Source organism: Bombina bombina, chromosome 5, assembly GCF_027579735.1.
Source record: "Bombina bombina isolate aBomBom1 chromosome 5, aBomBom1.pri, whole genome shotgun sequence".
NCBI lineage: Eukaryota > Metazoa > Chordata > Amphibia > Anura > Bombinatoridae > Bombina > Bombina bombina.
In genome coordinates this window covers 387,359,369-387,378,761 of record NC_069503.1, presented here as the reverse complement: position 1 = coordinate 387,378,761, position 19,393 = coordinate 387,359,369, and the positions used below count along the sequence as shown (strand labels likewise).

At 37.0% G+C, this 19,393-nt stretch overlaps 1 protein-coding gene across 1 annotated transcript in view; it reads right to left on the bottom strand.

The window, feature by feature from the left end:
- KAT2B (lysine acetyltransferase 2B) overlaps positions 1 to 19,393 on the bottom strand; it is a 324,222-nt gene that overhangs the window by 106,839 nt on the left and 197,990 nt on the right. Inside the window, exons 7-8 of the mRNA XM_053714221.1 lie at positions 14,758 to 14,864; positions 5,758 to 5,883 (exon numbers count right to left, since the gene is read on the bottom strand). Coding sequence (XP_053570196.1) covers positions 5,758 to 5,883; positions 14,758 to 14,864 — 233 coding nt within the window. The remainder of the gene's footprint in view (positions 1 to 5,757; positions 5,884 to 14,757; positions 14,865 to 19,393) is intronic.

The following is a 19,393-nucleotide window of genomic DNA, read 5'->3' as shown; positions in this document are numbered from 1 at the left end:
CCAGTTTTATTGCAATTCATGAAAACTTGGCTTTAGAAGTAAGTGCTCGCAACTGTGCATACTGCGTTAAATATCGATTCATATTTTCCCTGGCTTCCTGAAGGTTTGCTAGTGTTTGGTCAGAGGTCGGGTTCTGTTTATGACAGTGTCACGCAGTTGTTAGAGCTGCAGACAATGTATTAAATTGTGTTGATCTAATCTTCCTAAGTCTTGCTGTGTGTTTTATGAGATCTCCCCCAATATAGCTTTTAATATAGGCTTCCCAGTTGTTAGAGATAGAGGTGTCTTGTGGATCATTAAGATGGAAGAATTCTTCAGTACTCTTAGAGATATGTTCTATTGTCAAAGGATCAGAAAGAATAGCCTTGTTTAACCTCCAATTAGTCCTGTTAACAGGTCTTGCAGACCAAGCAAAGGTGCTTAGGACCATGCTGTGATCCGACCATGCATTGTGGGAGATCTGTGAGGCTGTTAATGATGACAGTAAGTTTTGACTGACTAAGATATAGTCAATTCTTGTATAATTACGTTGTGGATGGGAAAAAAGGTGTAGTCCCTTTGAGTAGGGTGTGCAATTCTCCAGGTATCAAAAAGTGCAAATTTAGTTAGTGTAGTCCAATTCGCCTTGAGTTGACTAGCTCTTATATAGGATCTGCCTGTGTGGGTATCTATGGAAGGGCAAACAGAGAAATTTAGATCGCCTCCAAGGAACACTGGTCCCTTGGCAATATCTAGAACTGCATTAGTTATTGACTTAAAAAATAATGGGGAAGGCCTGTTAGGTGCATAAACATTGACAATCGTGACCGGCAGGCCATATAGGAGACCGACCACGATGATCATTCTACCTTCTCTATTGCTTTGTTGTTGTATAAGTTCAAAAGGTATATTGCGTCTAAATGATATACCCACCCCATTTTTCCTGCTAGGCCCAGAGCTAAAAAAAATGTTGGGTATAGTAGCATTTGGACACTATAGGCTTGTTTCTTTTACGGAAGTGTGTCTCTTGTGTAAGAATAATATCAACTCCCTTCTTAAAAAAATCATGAAGTGCTATTGAACGCTTTTCTGCGGAGAGGAAACCTTTCACGTTTTGCGTGGCTATAGAGATGGTATTAGTTTGGGTCCCAGGACACATAATTACTCTAAATGCGGCTGCGAGATGTAATTTAGGGCTAACAAGTTGCTCTCTCTCTTAGACTAATGTCAATCTACCTTATAATATTCTGTTATACGTGTGGATTGTCGGGAGTGAAGGGAATATGGAAAGAAGGTAGGAAATAGGATAAGACCAGAGGAGTGCCAAATGCCTCTGGATTGTAAGTGTTAATGAAAAGAGAAGGGGAAAAAAAAGGGGGGGGGCAGTAGCTGTGGACGACCAGAAACCTTATTGCTGAAAAAAAGGAAGTTATTACAATCATAACCCTGACAATTACATTTCATACACTTCATTGTTAATAAGGAGGAGAGAGGGAAGTGGGGGGAGGGAGAGGGGAGAGGGTAAGGAGTAAACCACAATTAAAGTGTAACTTACATTTTTCACGTATAGTTAAGTCAACAATACATAAAGAACGTGAAACAGAAAGAGCAAAACATAACTGTCAACATATTACAAAGGCAGCATGTCCCAGTAAAAGAGACTGCTGCATTCATAGAATCTATCATTTAAAGAGATAAAGTAACAGATGAGGTCTATCTCTAATCAGTTCTCTAAACTACTCTGAACTTGTAGTTAGACTATAAAAACCTAAGTGAGTCTCCTAGAGCCCAACTGGGCTCTATTGTGTATAAGGTAACAATAGAAACTTTGAGTTAGAGAAAGTTCCATAGGGCCTAGGTTAGGATTATTAGAACCTATGGATGTCCCAATGGGGCCAGTGGTGTATCAGGCCTAGACAGGGCCATATATCCAGTCTCAAGAGAAGTTGAAATTTTAGTCAACTGTGGCTAACAGACTTACATGGTCAGACACAACAGGATGAGTTCAAGCGTCTTTTGTTCTTTTGGGGGAATCGTGGGAGGGCTTCTTAGCGCCCCTTCTTTTGTCTTCCGACCACGATTCTCTTTGCGGCCTTGGGGGATCAGAGGAGTGCTCTTCGGGGCATTCATTTGTTGATGGAGAGCATGGAGCTGGGATTCCCAATGATTTGCAAAAGGGGACTATGTCCTCTATTGTTGTGCACTCAAATCTACTTCCATTCTTGGAGGTTATCACTGAGGCTGGAAAACCCCACCTATAAGCGATTTTCAAGTTCCTGTTCCTAAGGTGTAATGTAAGTGGGACAAAGTCACGCCTTTTCTGCAAGGTTTTCATAGAAAGATCTTGAAAAATTTGTATCCTAGCATCTTGGAATTTTATGACAGAGTGATTTCTAGCAAGGTTTTATATCAGCTCTCTGTGTCTATATGTTTGAAAACAAACAATGACGTCTCTTGGGGGTTGAGAATCGGATGATTTCGGTCTTAAAGCACGGTGGGCTCTTTCTAGAGGTATGGTCGACATGTCGTCGTCTTGTTCTTTTGCTAGTTCTTCACATAGTGCCTGAAGAAAGTCAGGAATGACTGGCCCCTGTATATCCTCAGGTATGCCACGGAACCGCAGGTTACAGAGTCGTGTCCTGTTTTTGAGGTCATCAACCTTATTTTCTAGGTCAATTATTTGCTGGTGATGTTGGGATGAATTGTCTGCCAATTCGGAGTAATTGTGCTTAGTTTCAGCTCTCTCCTCTTCAAGTATTTCCACCCTGTGACTCCTTCTTGAGGCCTACACACTCCTCCTTGATACAAGATTTCACTTGATCGATTAGCTTTTCAATGGCCTGCAGTGTGACAGGAGTGTCTGTATTTCCTCCCGAGGGGGACCCCAGAGTCGTGTGTGTAGTATTCTTATTAAGACTGGTGTTAGAGTCCTCATCCTCTTGTTCTATCATTGCTGTAGATTTACTATGGTCAGATAGTTTAAAAAATGAGTTAACTGAGCTATGTGCTGCAGGCTCGGTATTCTTAAGTCTGTCTACTTTAGATTTCCGCTGCGACATCCTTGCTTGTACAAATGATAGGTGTTGTCTGTTTTCCTGGTCGAAAAACACTGAATTGCACTGCTTGTGTAATGCTGTTTAGCTTGCCCACGTGGCGCTCTAGATGACCCCCTATGTTAGCATAGCTAATGAGTATCAGTGTTAGTGCAGTATTTTAGCAAAAGAGCATCACATTCATCTATGTCTGTTACACTGTGTGATAAACCATATTGTTGGCATACTTTAGTTTTTTCCTCCACCCCACTTCAGTCCAACCTGACCGCCATCCCCAGGATGTATTTTGCTTTTAACATATGTGCCTGCTTTTTGCTTTTTAAAACAGATTATGTTTATAGCACTTACTTAATAATAAAATTATCTGAAGTAAATTACTACTTTAAAAATGCAAATTAGAATCTGATAATGTATCCCAATCTCTCAAAAGTTTATTTGTCACATGTAAATCTAATGTCACACTATATATAACAGAAAACAGAGATCTTTTTCTCCAAAATCTGGTACCAGTTTTTATTTAAATATCCAACTAATAAAAGAGAAAATTCCACAGTGTAATAATTTTATGGTAAGCATTAAATACTGACGAGAATTTAATATCTACTCACAAATGACATTATAGAGGATTAACGCTCTTTTAGAAAAGCTTCATGGAATCTCCAATCATGAACACGATTATGGCTGCAACGTCAGCTTATACGAAACATCATTAGTCAGTTCCTATTGTCTGTTTCAGATGTATATTCATATATTTTTGCTTATTGGTAATTCTTTACATTAGCTCTTTTAAAAGGACAGTATACTCCAAGATTGTTATTGTTTAGAACAATAGATAAAGCCTTTACTACTCATTCCCCAGCTTTGCACAACTAACATTGTTATATTTATATACTTTATAACCTTTAAACCTCTAAATTGTTGCCTGTTTCTAAGCCTTAATCTCAGGGCATTTGTATAGCTTTTAACAGCAAGACACAGCTCATTCATGTATGCCATATAAATAACATTGTGATCACTCCGTAGAGTTATTCATGAGTCAGCACTAATAAGCAAGTCCTTAAAAAGCACTGAGATAAGGGGGCAGTCTACAGAGGCTTAGACAAAAGGTAATCACAGGTGTAAAAAGTGTATTAATATAACTGTAATGGTTAAGCAAAACTGGGGAATGGGTAATAAAGGAATTATCTATCTTTTTAAACAATAACAATTTTGGAGTAGATTGTCACTCTGTCACTAGTAGGATGACACCCCCTTTTAATTGTTGCAATAGTTATATATAGAGAAAGGATTTTTAGTAAAAGTAAATATGTAAATCATATTCTTCTCAAGATAGTAGTAGACAATATGAAATATTTGTGGATACTAAATATTTAAAGGAATAGTCTAGTCAAAATATTTTTAATTTTTTTTATTTTTTTTATGATTTAGACAGAGCAGACCATTTTAAGCATTTTTTTAAATTTACTCCTATTATCAATTTTTCTTCGTTCTCTTGGTATCTGTATTTGAAAAAGCAAGAAAGTAAGTATAGTAGCCGGCCCATTTTTGGATCAGCACCTGGGTAGCACTTTCTGATTGGTGTCAAAATGTATCCACCAATCAGCAAGCGCTATCCAGGTGCTGAAACAAAAATGGGCCGGCTACTAAGCTTAAATTCAAATAAAGATACCAAGAAAACAAAGAAAAATTGATAATTGGAGTAAATTGGAAAGGTGCTTAAAATTCAATGTTCTATCTGAATCGTGAAAGTTTAATTATGACTTGACTATTCCTTTAAGAAAGCTTCAGTGTTTCTGAAAGGAGATTTCTAAAGGCTTTTCTAAAAGGCCCTTACCACATTTTATGGTTTGGTAGATTGTAAGTAAGGTATGAAACCAGCATCAATTCTAATTTTTTTGGAATTTGATTTACTACACTATGACAATCTTTGTTTTCTACGTTGGATAGTTATGTATGAACTGGCACCAAGGTTTGAAGAAAAAAGAAGATTTTAAGAAGCTTTTAAAGACTGTAAAAATATCAAGGGACTTTTTAAGACTATAACAGATACTGAATGAACTAAATCTGGATTTTAATATAGCAGATTTAAAGTACTCATTTGCTTAAAGCAGTTTAATAAAATTAACATTATAAAAAAATGTGTTATTTATTTTCATAATTTGTAATTTGTTTAAGTATTTAATAATTTAGGGTTGTATTTATAGACTTGTTATTTTTATTGCTGCAGTGTGAATAAATTATATTGGCAAAAGAATGCCAGTCTAGTGCTAACATGGGAATAATTTACATTAATTCACTCTGTACTTGATGGGCAGTTAAAAGCATTAGAAGCTTTCAAAAGAAACACAATAGACGTTTTCAAGGTGGGAGGATTAAATATTTTTTTACATTTAAAAAAATATGTTTAGTTTTTTTACATGCTCAGAAAACTAAATAGAGACTTTTATGCCTCCTTAATATTTAGTAAGAACATTGCTTGACTATTTATTACCAATTCCTGTGATGTGTAATTATTATTGTGGAACAGCCAACTATAATAAGGTACAGACAAAATGCTTCATATTACGCAATTACGTACATAATATTCATATAAAGATTATTTAATATCTTATGATCATAGAACTAGAAATGCAAAATTTTAATCAAAGTGTGTTCTCAACAACGTTTATATTTTGACACTATAAATTAATAATAATAATATAATACAAATAATTTTCACACTTACCTATGTTTGTTTCAAGGGCACAAGATGGTTTGCCAGCTGGACTGAGACTTCCGCTGCTAGACTGTTCTAACGATGAGGGACTGGCAACATAAGTAACAGACCGTGCAACAGGAGGGGTGCTGATAACTAGCGTTAGATAGAATAAGAATCATCTCACAATTTGCATACAGTACATTTGTAGCAGAAGAACATTTCTAGCATAGCTTTTGAAATGTTTTATCTGCCAGTAAATAAAGATAGATATTCCTTTTCAATCTCAATAAAGTGAAATTTGACATTCCAATATCTTAATGAAGACCGGTATTGTTGTAGCTATATATACCATTGTGACAGATGGAATGTTTAATTTGTTGTTTCCCAAGTTGGCTAGTGTGGAAGGTTGAAGTTACATTTAATGTGTTCCATTCATTACGAAACATCAAAGAAAATGTCACAGTTATCTGAGGACTTCAGGGTGGAAGAACTATTTCATAATATTTTTACAAGTTATACTTTATGCAGTGGAGGACTGTGATTATATTTGTCTTTTGTTCAACGTAAGCTTTTTGAGTTGCAGGTAAATTGTCTATTTACCAGATTAATTGCTGGATTAAAACAACCAAACTAATTAAAATAAAAAAAGGCAAAGGAGTAGTCTCTGTGGCTATGTTTCTGGAAGTGATCGCCAAATTCCTAAAACATGGGGAACTGCAGATCAATATATTAGAATCCTTAACTGCTTTGACCAGTATGATGTGGCATTCTTGTCATGCAAGGGGATCGACCATCAGAAGCTGTTTTTTTCTCCAATTCCCCACACTACAGACCAGGGATCTTTGGTGGCCTAGGGCCTTCAATGGAAGTGCTGGTGACATCCCCACAAATGTGTGGTGACGTCACAAAGAGTCAGAATCACAGTACCTGTAAGGGAGCTAGAGGGAGTTTATTCAACCCTCTCAATATCAGCTCACTTAACTACTGACAATCAATGAACAATTTAAAAGAGAATTCCCTGATGGTCTTAAAATGCACCAAGCCCCCAAAAATAATTGAAAAAAAATGTTAAAACACACACACCATGGGTTTCAATAGGGAGGGTCTCTTTAGGGGAACATAATAAAAAAATCTAAAATGTTTATAAATAAAGTTTATTTTATAGCGTACAAGTTCTTTTATTTAAAAATATGTATATTTTGTCTGAATAGCTGCTAGACAATCACTGTGGTGACAGAGATCACATAGCAGAAAAAAATGTGCCTTTATTTCTACTCAGGCACAAAGGGGCCATCTAGTTTTTATTAAAAACCCCAAAAGCCTGTATGCACCTCTCTTTCAAATTTGGATACCTTGATAACAAATTATTACGGTGATCACAGTAGCAACAATGGGCATCTGCCTACTTGCAATATTATTTACTAAAATCTTAACAAAAATATACATATTTAAAAAAAAATTGCTGCAGCCTTCTCACATGCAATGAAATTTAAACACAAACAAACAATATATAATTTGTGCGAGTCACTCACTGATATATGACTTACAATTTTTTTTAATTTAAACCGCAAAAAAATCTCAAAATTGGATTAGCATAGGGGTGTGAAAAAGCTGTGAAAGTGTCAAGGGCCATATTTAAATGTATGGCTATTAAATACACAAATAATTCTATTTTTCCTAAAAATATCCAGTGGCACAGGGTCAGATTAGATTAGGCTTCAGGGTAAAATTAGATTAGGCTTCAGGGTAAAATTAGATTAGGCATCAGGGTAAAATTAGATTAGGCTTCAGGGTAAAATTAGATTAGGCATCAGGATAAAATTAGATTAGGCTTCAGGGTAAAATTAGATTAGGCATCAGGGTAAAATTAGATTAGGCTTCAGGGTAAAATTAGATTAGGCTTCAGGGTAAAATTAGATTAGGCATCAGGATAAAATTAGATTAGGCTTCAGGGTAAAATTAGATTAGGCATCAGGGTAAAATTAGATTAGGCTTCAGGGTAAAATTAGATTAGGCTTCAGGGTAAAATTAGATTAGGCATCAGGGTAAAATTAGATTAGGCTTCAGGGTAAAATTAGATTAGGCATCAGGGTAAAATTAGATTAGGCATCAGGGTAAAATTAGATTAGGCTTCAGGGTAAAATTAGATTAGGCTTCAGGGTAAAATTAGATTAGGCATCAGGGTAAAATTAGATTAGGCATCAGGGTAAAATTAGATTAGGCTTCAGGGTAAAATTAGATTAGGCATCAGGATAAAATTAGATTAGGCTTCAGGGTAAAATTAGATTAGGCATCAGGGTAAAATTAGATTAGGCTTCAGGGTAAAATTAGATTAGGCTTCAGGGTAAAATTAGATTAGGCATCAGGGTAAAATTAGATTAGGCTTCAGGGTAAAATTAGATTAGGCATCAGGGTAAAATTAGATTAGGCTTCAGGGTAAAATTAGATTAGGCTTCAGGGTAAAATTAGATTAGGCATCAGGGTAAAATTAGATTAGGCATCAGGGTAAAATTAGATTAGGCATCAGGATAAAAACATAATTTATGTAAGAACTTACCTGATAAATTCATTTCTTTCATATTAGCAAGAGTCCATGAGCTAGTGACGTATGGGATATACATTCCTACCAGGAGGGGCAAAGTTTCCCAAACCTCAAAATGCCTATAAATACACCCCTCACCACACCCACAATTCAGTTTAACGAATAGCCAAGAAGTGGGGTGATAAAAAAGTGCGAAAGCATAAAAAATAAGGAATTGGAATAATTGTGCTTTATACAAAATCATAACCACCACAAAAAAAGGGCGGGCCTCATGGACTCTTGCTAATATGAAAGAAATGAATTTATCAGGTAAGTTCTTACATAAATTATGTTTTCTTTCATGTAATTAGCAAGAGTCCATGAGCTAGTGACGTATGGGATAATGACTACCCAAGAAGTGGATCTTTCCACACAAGAGTCACTAGAGAGGGAGGGATAAAATAAAGACAGCCAATTCCTGCCGAAAATAATCCACACCCAAAATAAAGTTTAACGAAAAACATAAGCAGAAGATTCAAACTGAAACCGCTGCCTGAAGTACTTTTCTACCAAAAACTGCTTCAGAAGAAGAAAATACATCAAAATGGTAGAATTTAGTAAAAGTATGCAAAGAGGACCAAGTCGCTGCTTTGCAGATCTGGTCAACCGAAGCTTCATTCCTAAACGCCCAAGAAGTAGAAACTGACCTAGTAGAATGAGCTGTAATTCTCTGAGGCGGAGTTTTACCCGACTCAACATAGGCAAGATGAATTAAAGATTTCAACCAAGATGCCAAAGAAATGGCAGAAGCTTTCTGGCCTTTTCTAGAACCGGAAAAGATAACAAATAGACTAGAAGTCTTACGAAAAGATTTCGTAGCTTCAACATAATATTTCAAAGCTCTAACAACATCCAAAGAATGCAACGATTTCTCCTTAGAATTCTTAGGATTAGGACATAATGAAGGAACCACAATTTCTCTACTAATGTTGTTGGAATTCACAACTTTAGGTAAAAATTCAAAAGAAGTTCGCAACACCGCCTTATCCTGATGAAAAATCAGAAAAGGAGACTCACAAGAAAGAGCAGATAATTCAGAAACTCTTCTGGCAGAAGAGATGGCCAAAAGGAACAAAACTTTCCAAGAAAGTAATTTAATGTCCAATGAATGCATAGGTTCAAACGGAGGAGCTTGAAGAGCTCCCAGAACCAAATTCAAACTCCAAGGAGGAGAAATTGACTTAATAACAGGTTTCATACGAACCAAAGCTTGTACAAAACAATGAATATCAGGAAGAATAGCAATCTTTCTGTGAAAAAGAACAGAAAGAGCAGAGATTTGTCCTTTCAAAGAACTTGCGGACAAACCTTTATCTAAACCATCCTGAAGGAACTGTAAAATTCTCGGTATTCTAAAAGAATGCCAGGAAAAATGATGAGAAAGACACCAAGAAATATAAGTCTTCCAGACTCTATAATATATCTCTTGAGATACAGATTTACGAGCCTGTAACATAGTATTAATCACAGAGTCAGAGAAACCTCTTTGACCAAGAATCAAGCGTTCAATCTCCATACCTTTAAATTTAAGGATTTCAGATCCTGATGGAAAAAAGGACCTTGTGACAGAAGGTCTGGTCTTAACGGAAGAGTCCACGGTTGGCAAGAGGCCATCCGAACAAGATCCGCATACCAAAACCTGTGAGGCCATGCCGGAGCTACCAGCAGAACAAACGAGCATTCCTTCAGAATCTTGGAGATTACTCTTGGAAGAAGAACTAGAGGCGGAAAGATATAGGCAGGATGATACTTCCAAGGAAGTGATAATGCATCCACTGCCTCCGCCTGAGGATCCCGGGATCTGGACAGATACCTGGGAAGTTTCTTGTTTAGATGGGACGCCATCAGATCTATTTCTGGAAGTTCCCACATTTGAACAATCTGAAGAAATACCTCTGGGTGAAGAGACCATTCGCCCGGATGCAACGTTTGGCGACTGAGATAATCCGCTTCCCAATTGTCTACACCTGGGATATGAACCGCAGAGATTAGACAGGAGCTGGATTCCGCCCAAACCAAAATTCGAGATACTTCTTTCATAGCCAGAGGACTGTGAGTCCCTCCTTGATGATTGATGTATGCCACAGTTGTGACATTGTCTGTCTGAAAACAAATGAACGATTCTCTCTTCAGAAGAGGCCAAAACTGAAGAGCTCTGAAAATTGCACGGAGTTCCAAAATATTGATAGGTAATCTCACCTCCTGAGATTCCCAAACTCCTTGTGCCGTCAGAGATCCCCACACAGCTCCCCAACCTGTGAGACTTGCATCTGTTGAAATTACAGTCCAGGTCGGAAGCACAAAAGAAGCCCCCTGAATTAAACGATGGTGATTTGTCCACCATGTTAGAGAGTGTCGAACAATCGGTTTTAAAGATATTAATTGAGATATCTTCGTGTAATCCTTGCACCATTGCTTCAGCATACAGGGCTGAAGAGGTCGCATGTGAAAACGAGCAAAGGGGATCGCGTCCGATGCAGCAGTCATAAGACCTAGAATTTCCATGCATAAGGCTACCGAAGGGAATGATTGTGACTGAAGGTTTCGACAAGCTGAAATCAACTTTAGACGTCTCTTGTCTGTTAAAGACAGAGTCATGGACACTGAATCCATCTGGAAACCCAGAAAGGTTACCCTTGTCTGAGGAATCAAAGAACTTTTTGGTAAATTGATCCTCCAACCATGATCTTGAAGAAACAACACAAGTCGATTCGTATGAGATTCTGCTAAATGTAAAGACTGAGCAAGTACCAAGATATCGTCCAAATAAGGAAATACCACAATACCCTGTTCTCTGATTACAGACAGCAGGGCACCGAGAACCTTTGTAAAAATTCTTGGAGCTGTAGCTAGGCCAAACGGCAGAGCCACAAACTGGTAATGCTTGTCCAGAAACGAGAATCTCAGGAACTGATAATGATCTGGATGAATCGGAATATGCAGATATGCATCCTGTAAATCTATTGTGGACATATAATTCCCTTGCTGAACAAAAGGTAAGATAGTCCTTACAGTTACCATCTTGAACGTTGGTATCCTTACATAACGATTCAATATTTTTAGATCCAGAACTGGTCTGAAAGAATTCTCCTCCTTTGGTACAATGAAGAGATTTGAATAAAACCCCATCCCCTGTTCCGGAACTGGAACTGGCATAATTACTCCAGTCAACTCTAGATCTGAAACACATTTCAGAAATGCTTGAGCTTTTACTGGATTTACTGGGACACGGGAAAGAAAAAATCTCTTTGCAGGAGGTCTCAACTTGAAACCAATTCTGTACCCTTCTGAAACAATGCTCTGAATCCAAAGATTGTGAACAGAATTGATCCAAATTTCCTTGAAAAAACGTAACCTGCCCCCTACCAGCTGAGCTGGAATGAGGGCCGCACCTTCATGTGGACTTAGAAGCAGGCTTTGCCTTTCTAGCTGGCTTGGATTTATTCCAAACTGGAGATGGTCTCCAAACTGAAACTGCTCCTGAGGATGAAGGATCAGGCTTTTGTTCTTTGTTGAAACGAAAGGAACGAAAACGATTATTAGCCCTGTTTTTACCTTTAGATTTTTTATCCTGTGGTAAAAAAAGTTCCTTTCCCACCAGTAACAGTTGAAATAATGGAATCCAACTGAGAACCAAATAATTTGTTACCCTGGAAAGAAATGGAAAGTAAAGTTGATTTAGAAGCCATATCAGCATTCCAAGTTTTAAGCCATAAAGCTCTTCTAGCTAAAATAGCTAGAGACATAAACCTGACATCAACTCTGATAATATCAAAAATGGCATCACAGATAAAATTATTAGCATGTTGAAGAAGAATAATAATATCATGAGAATCACGATGTGTTACTTGTTGCGCTAAAGTTTCCAACCAAAAAGTTGAAGCTGCAGCAACATCAGCCAAAGATATAGCAGGTCTAAGAAGATTACCTGAATACAGATAAGCTTTTCTTAGAAAGGACTCAATTTTCCTATCTAGAGGATCCTTAAACGAAGTACCATCTGACGTAGGAATAGTAGTACGTTTAGCAAGGGTAGAAATAGCCCCATCAACTTTAGGGATCTTGTCCCAAAATTCTAATCTGTCAGACGGCACAGGATATAATTGCTTAAAACGTTTAGAAGGAGTAAATGAATTACCCAAATTATCCCATTCTTTGGAAATTACTGCAGAAATAGCATCAGGAACAGGAAAAACTTCTGGAATAACTACAGGAGATTTAAAAACCTTATTTAAACGTTTAGATTTAGTATCAAGAGGACCAGAATCCTCTATTTCTAAAGCAATTAGGACTTCTTTAAGTAAAGAACGAATAAATTCCATTTTAAATAAATATGAAGATTTATCAGCATCAACCTCTGAGACAGAATCCTCTGAACCAGAGGAATCATCAGAATCAGAATGATGATGTTCAGTTAAAAATTCATCTGTAGGGAGAGAAGTTTTAAAAGATTTTTTACGTTTACTAGAAGGAGAAATAACAGACATAGCCTTCTTTATGGATTCAGAAACAAAATCTCTTATATTATCAGGAACATTCTGCACCTTAGATGTTGAAGGAACTGCAACAGGCAATGGTACTTTACTAAAGGAAATATTATCTGCTTTAACAAGTTTGTCATGACAATCAATACAAACAACAGCTGGAGAAATAGCTACCAAAAGTTTACAGCAGATACACTTAGCTTTGGTAGATTCAGCACTTGACAGCGATTTTCCTGTAGTATCTTCTGACTCAGATGCAACGTGAGACATCTTGCAATATGTAAGAGAAAAAACAACATATATATAAAGCAAAATTGATCAAATTCCTTAAATGACAGTTTCAGGAATGGGAAAAAATGCCAAAGAACAAGCTTCTAGCAACCAGAAGCAATAAAAAATGAGACTTAAATAATGTGGAGACAAAAGTGACGCCCATATTTTTTCGCGCCAAATAAGACGCCCACATTATTTGGCGCCTAAATGCTTTTTGGCGCCAAAAATGACGCCACATCCGGAACGCCGACATTTTTGGCGCAAAATAACGTCAAAAAATGACGCAACTTCCGGCGACACGTATGACGCCGGAAACGGAAATAGAATTTTTGCGCCAAAAAAGTCCGCGCCAAGAATGACGCAATAAAATGAAGCATTTTCAGCCCCCGCGAGCCTAACAGCCCACAGGGAAAAAGTCAAATTTTAAGGTAAGAAAAATGTTAAAATGCATTATCCCAAATATGAAACTGACTGTCTGAAAATAAGGAAAGTTGAACATTCTGAGTCAAGGCAAATACATGTTTGAATACATATATTTAGAACTTTATAAACAAAGTGCCCAACCATAGCTAGGAGTGTCACAAAAAATAAGACTTACTTACCCCAGGACACTCATCTACATATAGTAGATAGCCAAACCAGTACTGAAACGAGAATCAGCAGAGGTAATGGTATATATAAGAGTATATCGTCGATCTGAAAAGGGAGGTAAGAGATGAATCTCTACGACCGATAACAGAGAACCTATGAAATAGACCCCTTAGAAGGAGATCACTGCATTCAAATAGGCAATACTCCTCACATCCCTCTGACATTCACTGCACGCTGAGAGGAAAACCGGGCTCCAACTTGCTGCGGAGCGCATATCAACGTAGAATCTAGCACAAACTTACTTCACCACCTCCATCGGAGGCAAAGTTTGTAAAACTGAATTGTGGGTGTGGTGAGGGGTGTATTTATAGGCATTTTGAGGTTTGGGAAACTTTGCCCCTCCTGGTAGGAATGTATATCCCATACGTCACTAGCTCATGGACTCTTGCTAATTACATGAAAGAAATTAGATTAGGCTTCAGGGTAAAATTAGATTAGGCTTCAGGGTAAAATTAGATTAGGCATCAGGGTAAAATTAGATTAGGCATCAGGATAAAATTAGATTAGGCTTCAGGGTAAAATTAGATTAGGCTTCAGGGTAAAATTAGATTAGGCATCAGGGTAAAATTAGATTAGGCATCAGGGTAAAATTAGATTAGGCATCAGGATAAAATTAGATTAGGCTTCAGGGTAAAATTAGATTAGGCTTCAGGGTAAAATTAGATTAGGCATCAGGGTAAAATTAGATTAGGCTTCAGGGTAAAATTAGATTAGGCTTCAGGGTAAAATTAGATTAGGCTTCAGGGTAAAATTAGATTAGGCATCAGGGTAAAATTAGATTAGGCTTCAGGGTAAAATTAGATTAGGCATCAGGGTAAAATTAGATTAGGCATCAGGGTAAAATTAGATTAGGCTTCAGGGTAAAATTAGATTAGGCTTCAGGGTATCCTCTACTGTTCTCTACTTCAGAGGGCTTTTCTGAGTTGTGAACACCTTGTTTGCCCATCCCCCAAAATTTGAATTTCATCTTCTACTTTCTGGTTACAAGAGCAGATTTTTCTGTGCTTAAAGTAATATATTGAATATCTCTGTTATTACCTGCTTGGATTCCAAGCTCATTAGTTTGAGAAGCTGATGACATAAAATCCTCATCCCATATTGGAGACTTGGCACTATAAACCTCTTCTTCCAACATAGACAGGAACCTAAAAGGAAAAAAAGTATAACTTAAGTTTATTACCAGAAATTGAGAACAAAACTTAATATTCAGAGGAAAATTAAATGTGAAACCCCGCAGTAGCTGTACCTTGCTCCGATTTTGTATTTGACACTAAGGGCTCCATGTACTAAGCCGTCAATTCATCCGTCATTGTAGACGCGGATAAACTCGCCGTTACTCGCCGCGGGCGAAATGGTGTCCGCTGTCGCTATGTACTAATATTCCCCCAATAAATAGACAAGTCTAGCCCGCCGCGAGCAGTTGCGGATTGTTGATAAATTTGACGCCTCGCTCGCCGCGACTAAGCTGATGTACTTAACTTTCAGTTGAATTGTCTGGCCAATTATTAACACGTGACATGCAAGGTGTCACGAACATCATAGTAGTCACGGGAATAGAATTTTGCTCCTATAAAAGTTCAACTTATCTAAACAACTTTATTATTGTTCAAAATTTTTTGAAGAGTGATAACAGAGCGTTATTTTTGTAATATTTATTTACAATTTGGATATGGCTTCATCTGGATCTGATAATATATAAATATTAATATAAAAATAATTATAAAGATTGACAACTATACAATACAAATTTAAAATATAGATTACTCTTTAATTACAGTCGACAAATTGGGCGCAATTTATGTACATTAGACGCCAGTTATGCTGTAAGTACAATGCTGATATTACTGCCTTTTATATATGTCTAGACTGGCGTCTAGATTGACTTTCCTATTGTTTTGTACCTTGCCCGCCACCTAAAAGGTGGCGAGGCAAAAATAACGAGGTGGGAGCGGAAATTGTAGCGAGCGGACAAATAGATTTTTTAGTACATTCGTTTTTGGCGAGTTGGTGGTCAAATGTGTCTAATTACAGTGAAAAATGGAGCGGTAGCGAGGTTTGGCGGATAAGTACGCTTGCAATTTTAAAGATGCGAGTTTTAACATAATTGACGGCTTTGTACATATCAGTTTGCGAATTTTGACGCGAGATTTGTTGCGGGTAGCTCGCTGACTGCTTAGTACATGGAGCCCTAAGTATAGATGATAGTATTCAAGATATAAATATGAAAAATATGAAACTCTTCATTATTCAATAAAAATAACATCACCAGGATTTTGAATTTTATCCTTATCTGCTCAAACTTTTTATACATTATTGACAAAATATGCAGAGACTACTATAAATAGATAGTAAAAGTGTTATGCTGCTGTGCTGTAATTGCATAAACACCAATACTTATATAATGGTTTTAATTAATGTCACACAGAAAATAACTATCAAAAATAGAATAATCTGGACCATTACTAAAAGCACACAAAGCAGAAAATAACATTAAAAATAAGTACTAATTATCTAATCATCTTTTATTTCCAAATTACGGGCCAAATAACAAGTGGAGCGCAAAATTTTTAGCATGAGCGATAAGGGGTTTATTGCAGGTGTTTACGCTTGTCGGGCTTACCGCTGGTATTACAAGTTGGAAGGAAGCGTGATCACTTGAGCACAAGCGTGATTTACGCTATGATTACCGCAACTTCAGAGCTTTGGTTAACTGTTTTTGCAAAACATAGAAGTTGCACAAAACATAAAAAATACATTACAAAGTACAGTTACACTCCTAATAACACAATCTAATAAAATAAAAAAATAAAAAAAATATTGCACACAATAATTATAAGGGCTCAAAGATAGGAGGTCTCAGGTGTTAGAAAAAAAAAAAGAAGGAAAAGGGCTTTAAGATTGAGATACATACATTTACATATCTAAATATGTATACGCTTGTATATTTATATATCTATATATGTATAAATATGTATTTATATGTGTATATATGTATTTACAGACATATAAACATATACATACATACAGGTGTGCTCATAAGTTTACATACCCTGGCAGAATTTATGATTTATTGGCCATTTTTCAGAGAATATGAATGAACACAAAAACTTTTCTTTCCCTCATGGTTAGTGTTTGGCTGAAGCCATTTATTATCAATCAACTCTGTTTATTTTTTTTAAATCATAATGACAACAGAAACTACCAAATGACCCTGATCAAGAGTTTACATACCCCAGTTCTTAATACTGTGTATTGCCTCCTTTAACATCAATGACAGCTTGAAGTCTTTTGTGGTATTTGTACATGAGGCTATTTATCTTCTCAGATGGTAAACCTGCCCATTCTACTGGCAAAAAGCCTCCAGTTCCTGTAAATTCTTGGGTTGTCTTGCATGAACTGCACGTTTAAGATCTACCCAGAGTGGCTCAATGATATTGAGGTCAGGAGACTGAGATGGCCACTCCGGTACCTTCACTTTATTGCTGTAGCCAATGACAGGTCGACTTGGCCTTATATTTAGGATCATTGTCATGTTGGAATGTCCAAATGTGTCCCTTCAGGGCTGATGGATGCAAATTTTCCTCCAGTATTTTTTGATAACATACTGTATTCATCTTGCCATCAATTCTGACCAAATTTTCTGTGCCTTTGTAGCTCATAAATCCCCTCCTCCGTGTTTCACAGTAGGAATGGTGTACCTTGTTGACTCCTCTCCAAATGTAGTGTTTACGGTTGTGGCCAAAAAAGCTCAATTTTGGTCTCATCACTCCAAATGACATTGTGCCAGAAGTTTTGGAGCTTGTCTCTGTGCTGTTTGGCGTATTGTAAGCGGGATACTTTGTGGCATTTGAGTAGTAATGGCTTTCTTCTGGCAAATCGACCATGCAGCCCATCTTTCTTCAAGTGCCTCCTTATTGTGCATCTTGAAACAGCCACACCACATGTTTTCAGAGTCCTGTATTTCACCTGAAGTTATTTGTGGGGTTTTCTTTGCATCCCAAACAATTTTCCTGGCAGTTGTGGCTGACCATGGTTTGGTTTCAACAGAACCCCTCATTTTCCACTTCTTGATTAGAGTTTGAACACTGTTGATTTGCATTCTCAATTCCTTGGATATCTTTTTATATCCCTTTCCTGTTTTATAAAGCCAAAAACTCATTGACCTTTTATACACACACACACACACTAATTACAAGCAAACAGATCACAGGTGAGGATGGTTACCTTTAATAGCCATTCAAACCCCTTTGTGTCAACTTGTATGTAAACTTTTGATCAGGGTCATTTGGGTAGTTTCTGTTGTTATTACTATTTAAAAAGAGTAAGGACAATTGATTGATGATAAATGGCTTCAGCCAGACACTAACCATGAGTGAAAGAAACGTTTTTGTGTTATCATTCATATTCTCTGAAAAATGGCCAAGAAATCATAAATTCTGCCAGGGTATGTAAACTTATGAGCACAACTGTATGTACACATACTGTACATAAATATATATTTATGTAAGAACTTACCTGATGAATTCATTTCTTTCATATTGGCAAGAGTCCATGAGCTAGTGACGTATGGGATATACAATCCTACCAGGAGGGGCAAAGTTTCCCAAACCTCATGCCTATAAATACACCCTTCACCACACCCACAATTCAGTTTAACGAGTAGCCAAGTAGTGGAGGAGTAAGAAAGGAGTAAAAAGCATCAACAAAGGAATTTGGAAATAATTGTGCTTTATACAAAAAAATCATAACCACCAAAAAAAGGGTGGGCCTCATGGACTCTTGCCAATATGAAAGAAATGAAATTATTAGGTAAGTTCTTAGTTGCTGCTTTGCAAATCTGATCAACTGAAGCTTCATTCTTAAAAGCCCACGAAGTGGAGACTTACCTAGTAGAATGAGCTGTAATTCTCTGAGGCGGGGCCTGACCTGATTCCAAATAAGCGTGATGAGTCAAAAGCTTAACCACGATGCCAAAGAAATGGCAGAAGCCTTCTGACCTTTCCTGGAACCAGAAAGGATAACAAATAGACTAGAAGTCTTCCTGAAATATTTAGTAGCTTCAACATAATATTTCAGAGCTCTCACCACATCCAAAGAATGTAAGGATATTTCTAAAGAATTCTTAGGATTAGGATACAAGGAAAGGACAACAATTTCTCTATTAATGTTGTTAGAATTCAAATGAAGTCCGCAAAACTGCCTTATCCTGATGAAAAATCAGAAAGGAGATTCACAAGAGAGAGCAAATAATTCAGAAACTATTCTAGCAGAAGAGATGGCTAAAAGAAACAACACTTTCCAATAAAGTATTTAAATATCCAAAGAATGCATAGGCTCAAAAGGAGGAGCCTGTAAAGCCTTTAAAACCAAATTAAAACTCCAAGAAGGAGAGATTGATTTAATGACAGGCTTGATATGAACCAAAGCCTGAACAAAACAGTGAATATCAGGAAGCTTAGCAATCTTCCTGTGAAATAATACAGAAAGAGCAGAGATTTGTCCCTTCAAGGAACTTGCAGACAAACCTTTATCCAAACTATCCTGAAGAAACTGTAAAATTCTAGGAATTCTAAAAGAATGCCAAGAGAATTTATGAGAAAAACACCATGAAATGTAAGTCTTCCAAACTCGATAATAAATCTTTCAAGAGACAGATTCACGAGTCTGCAACATA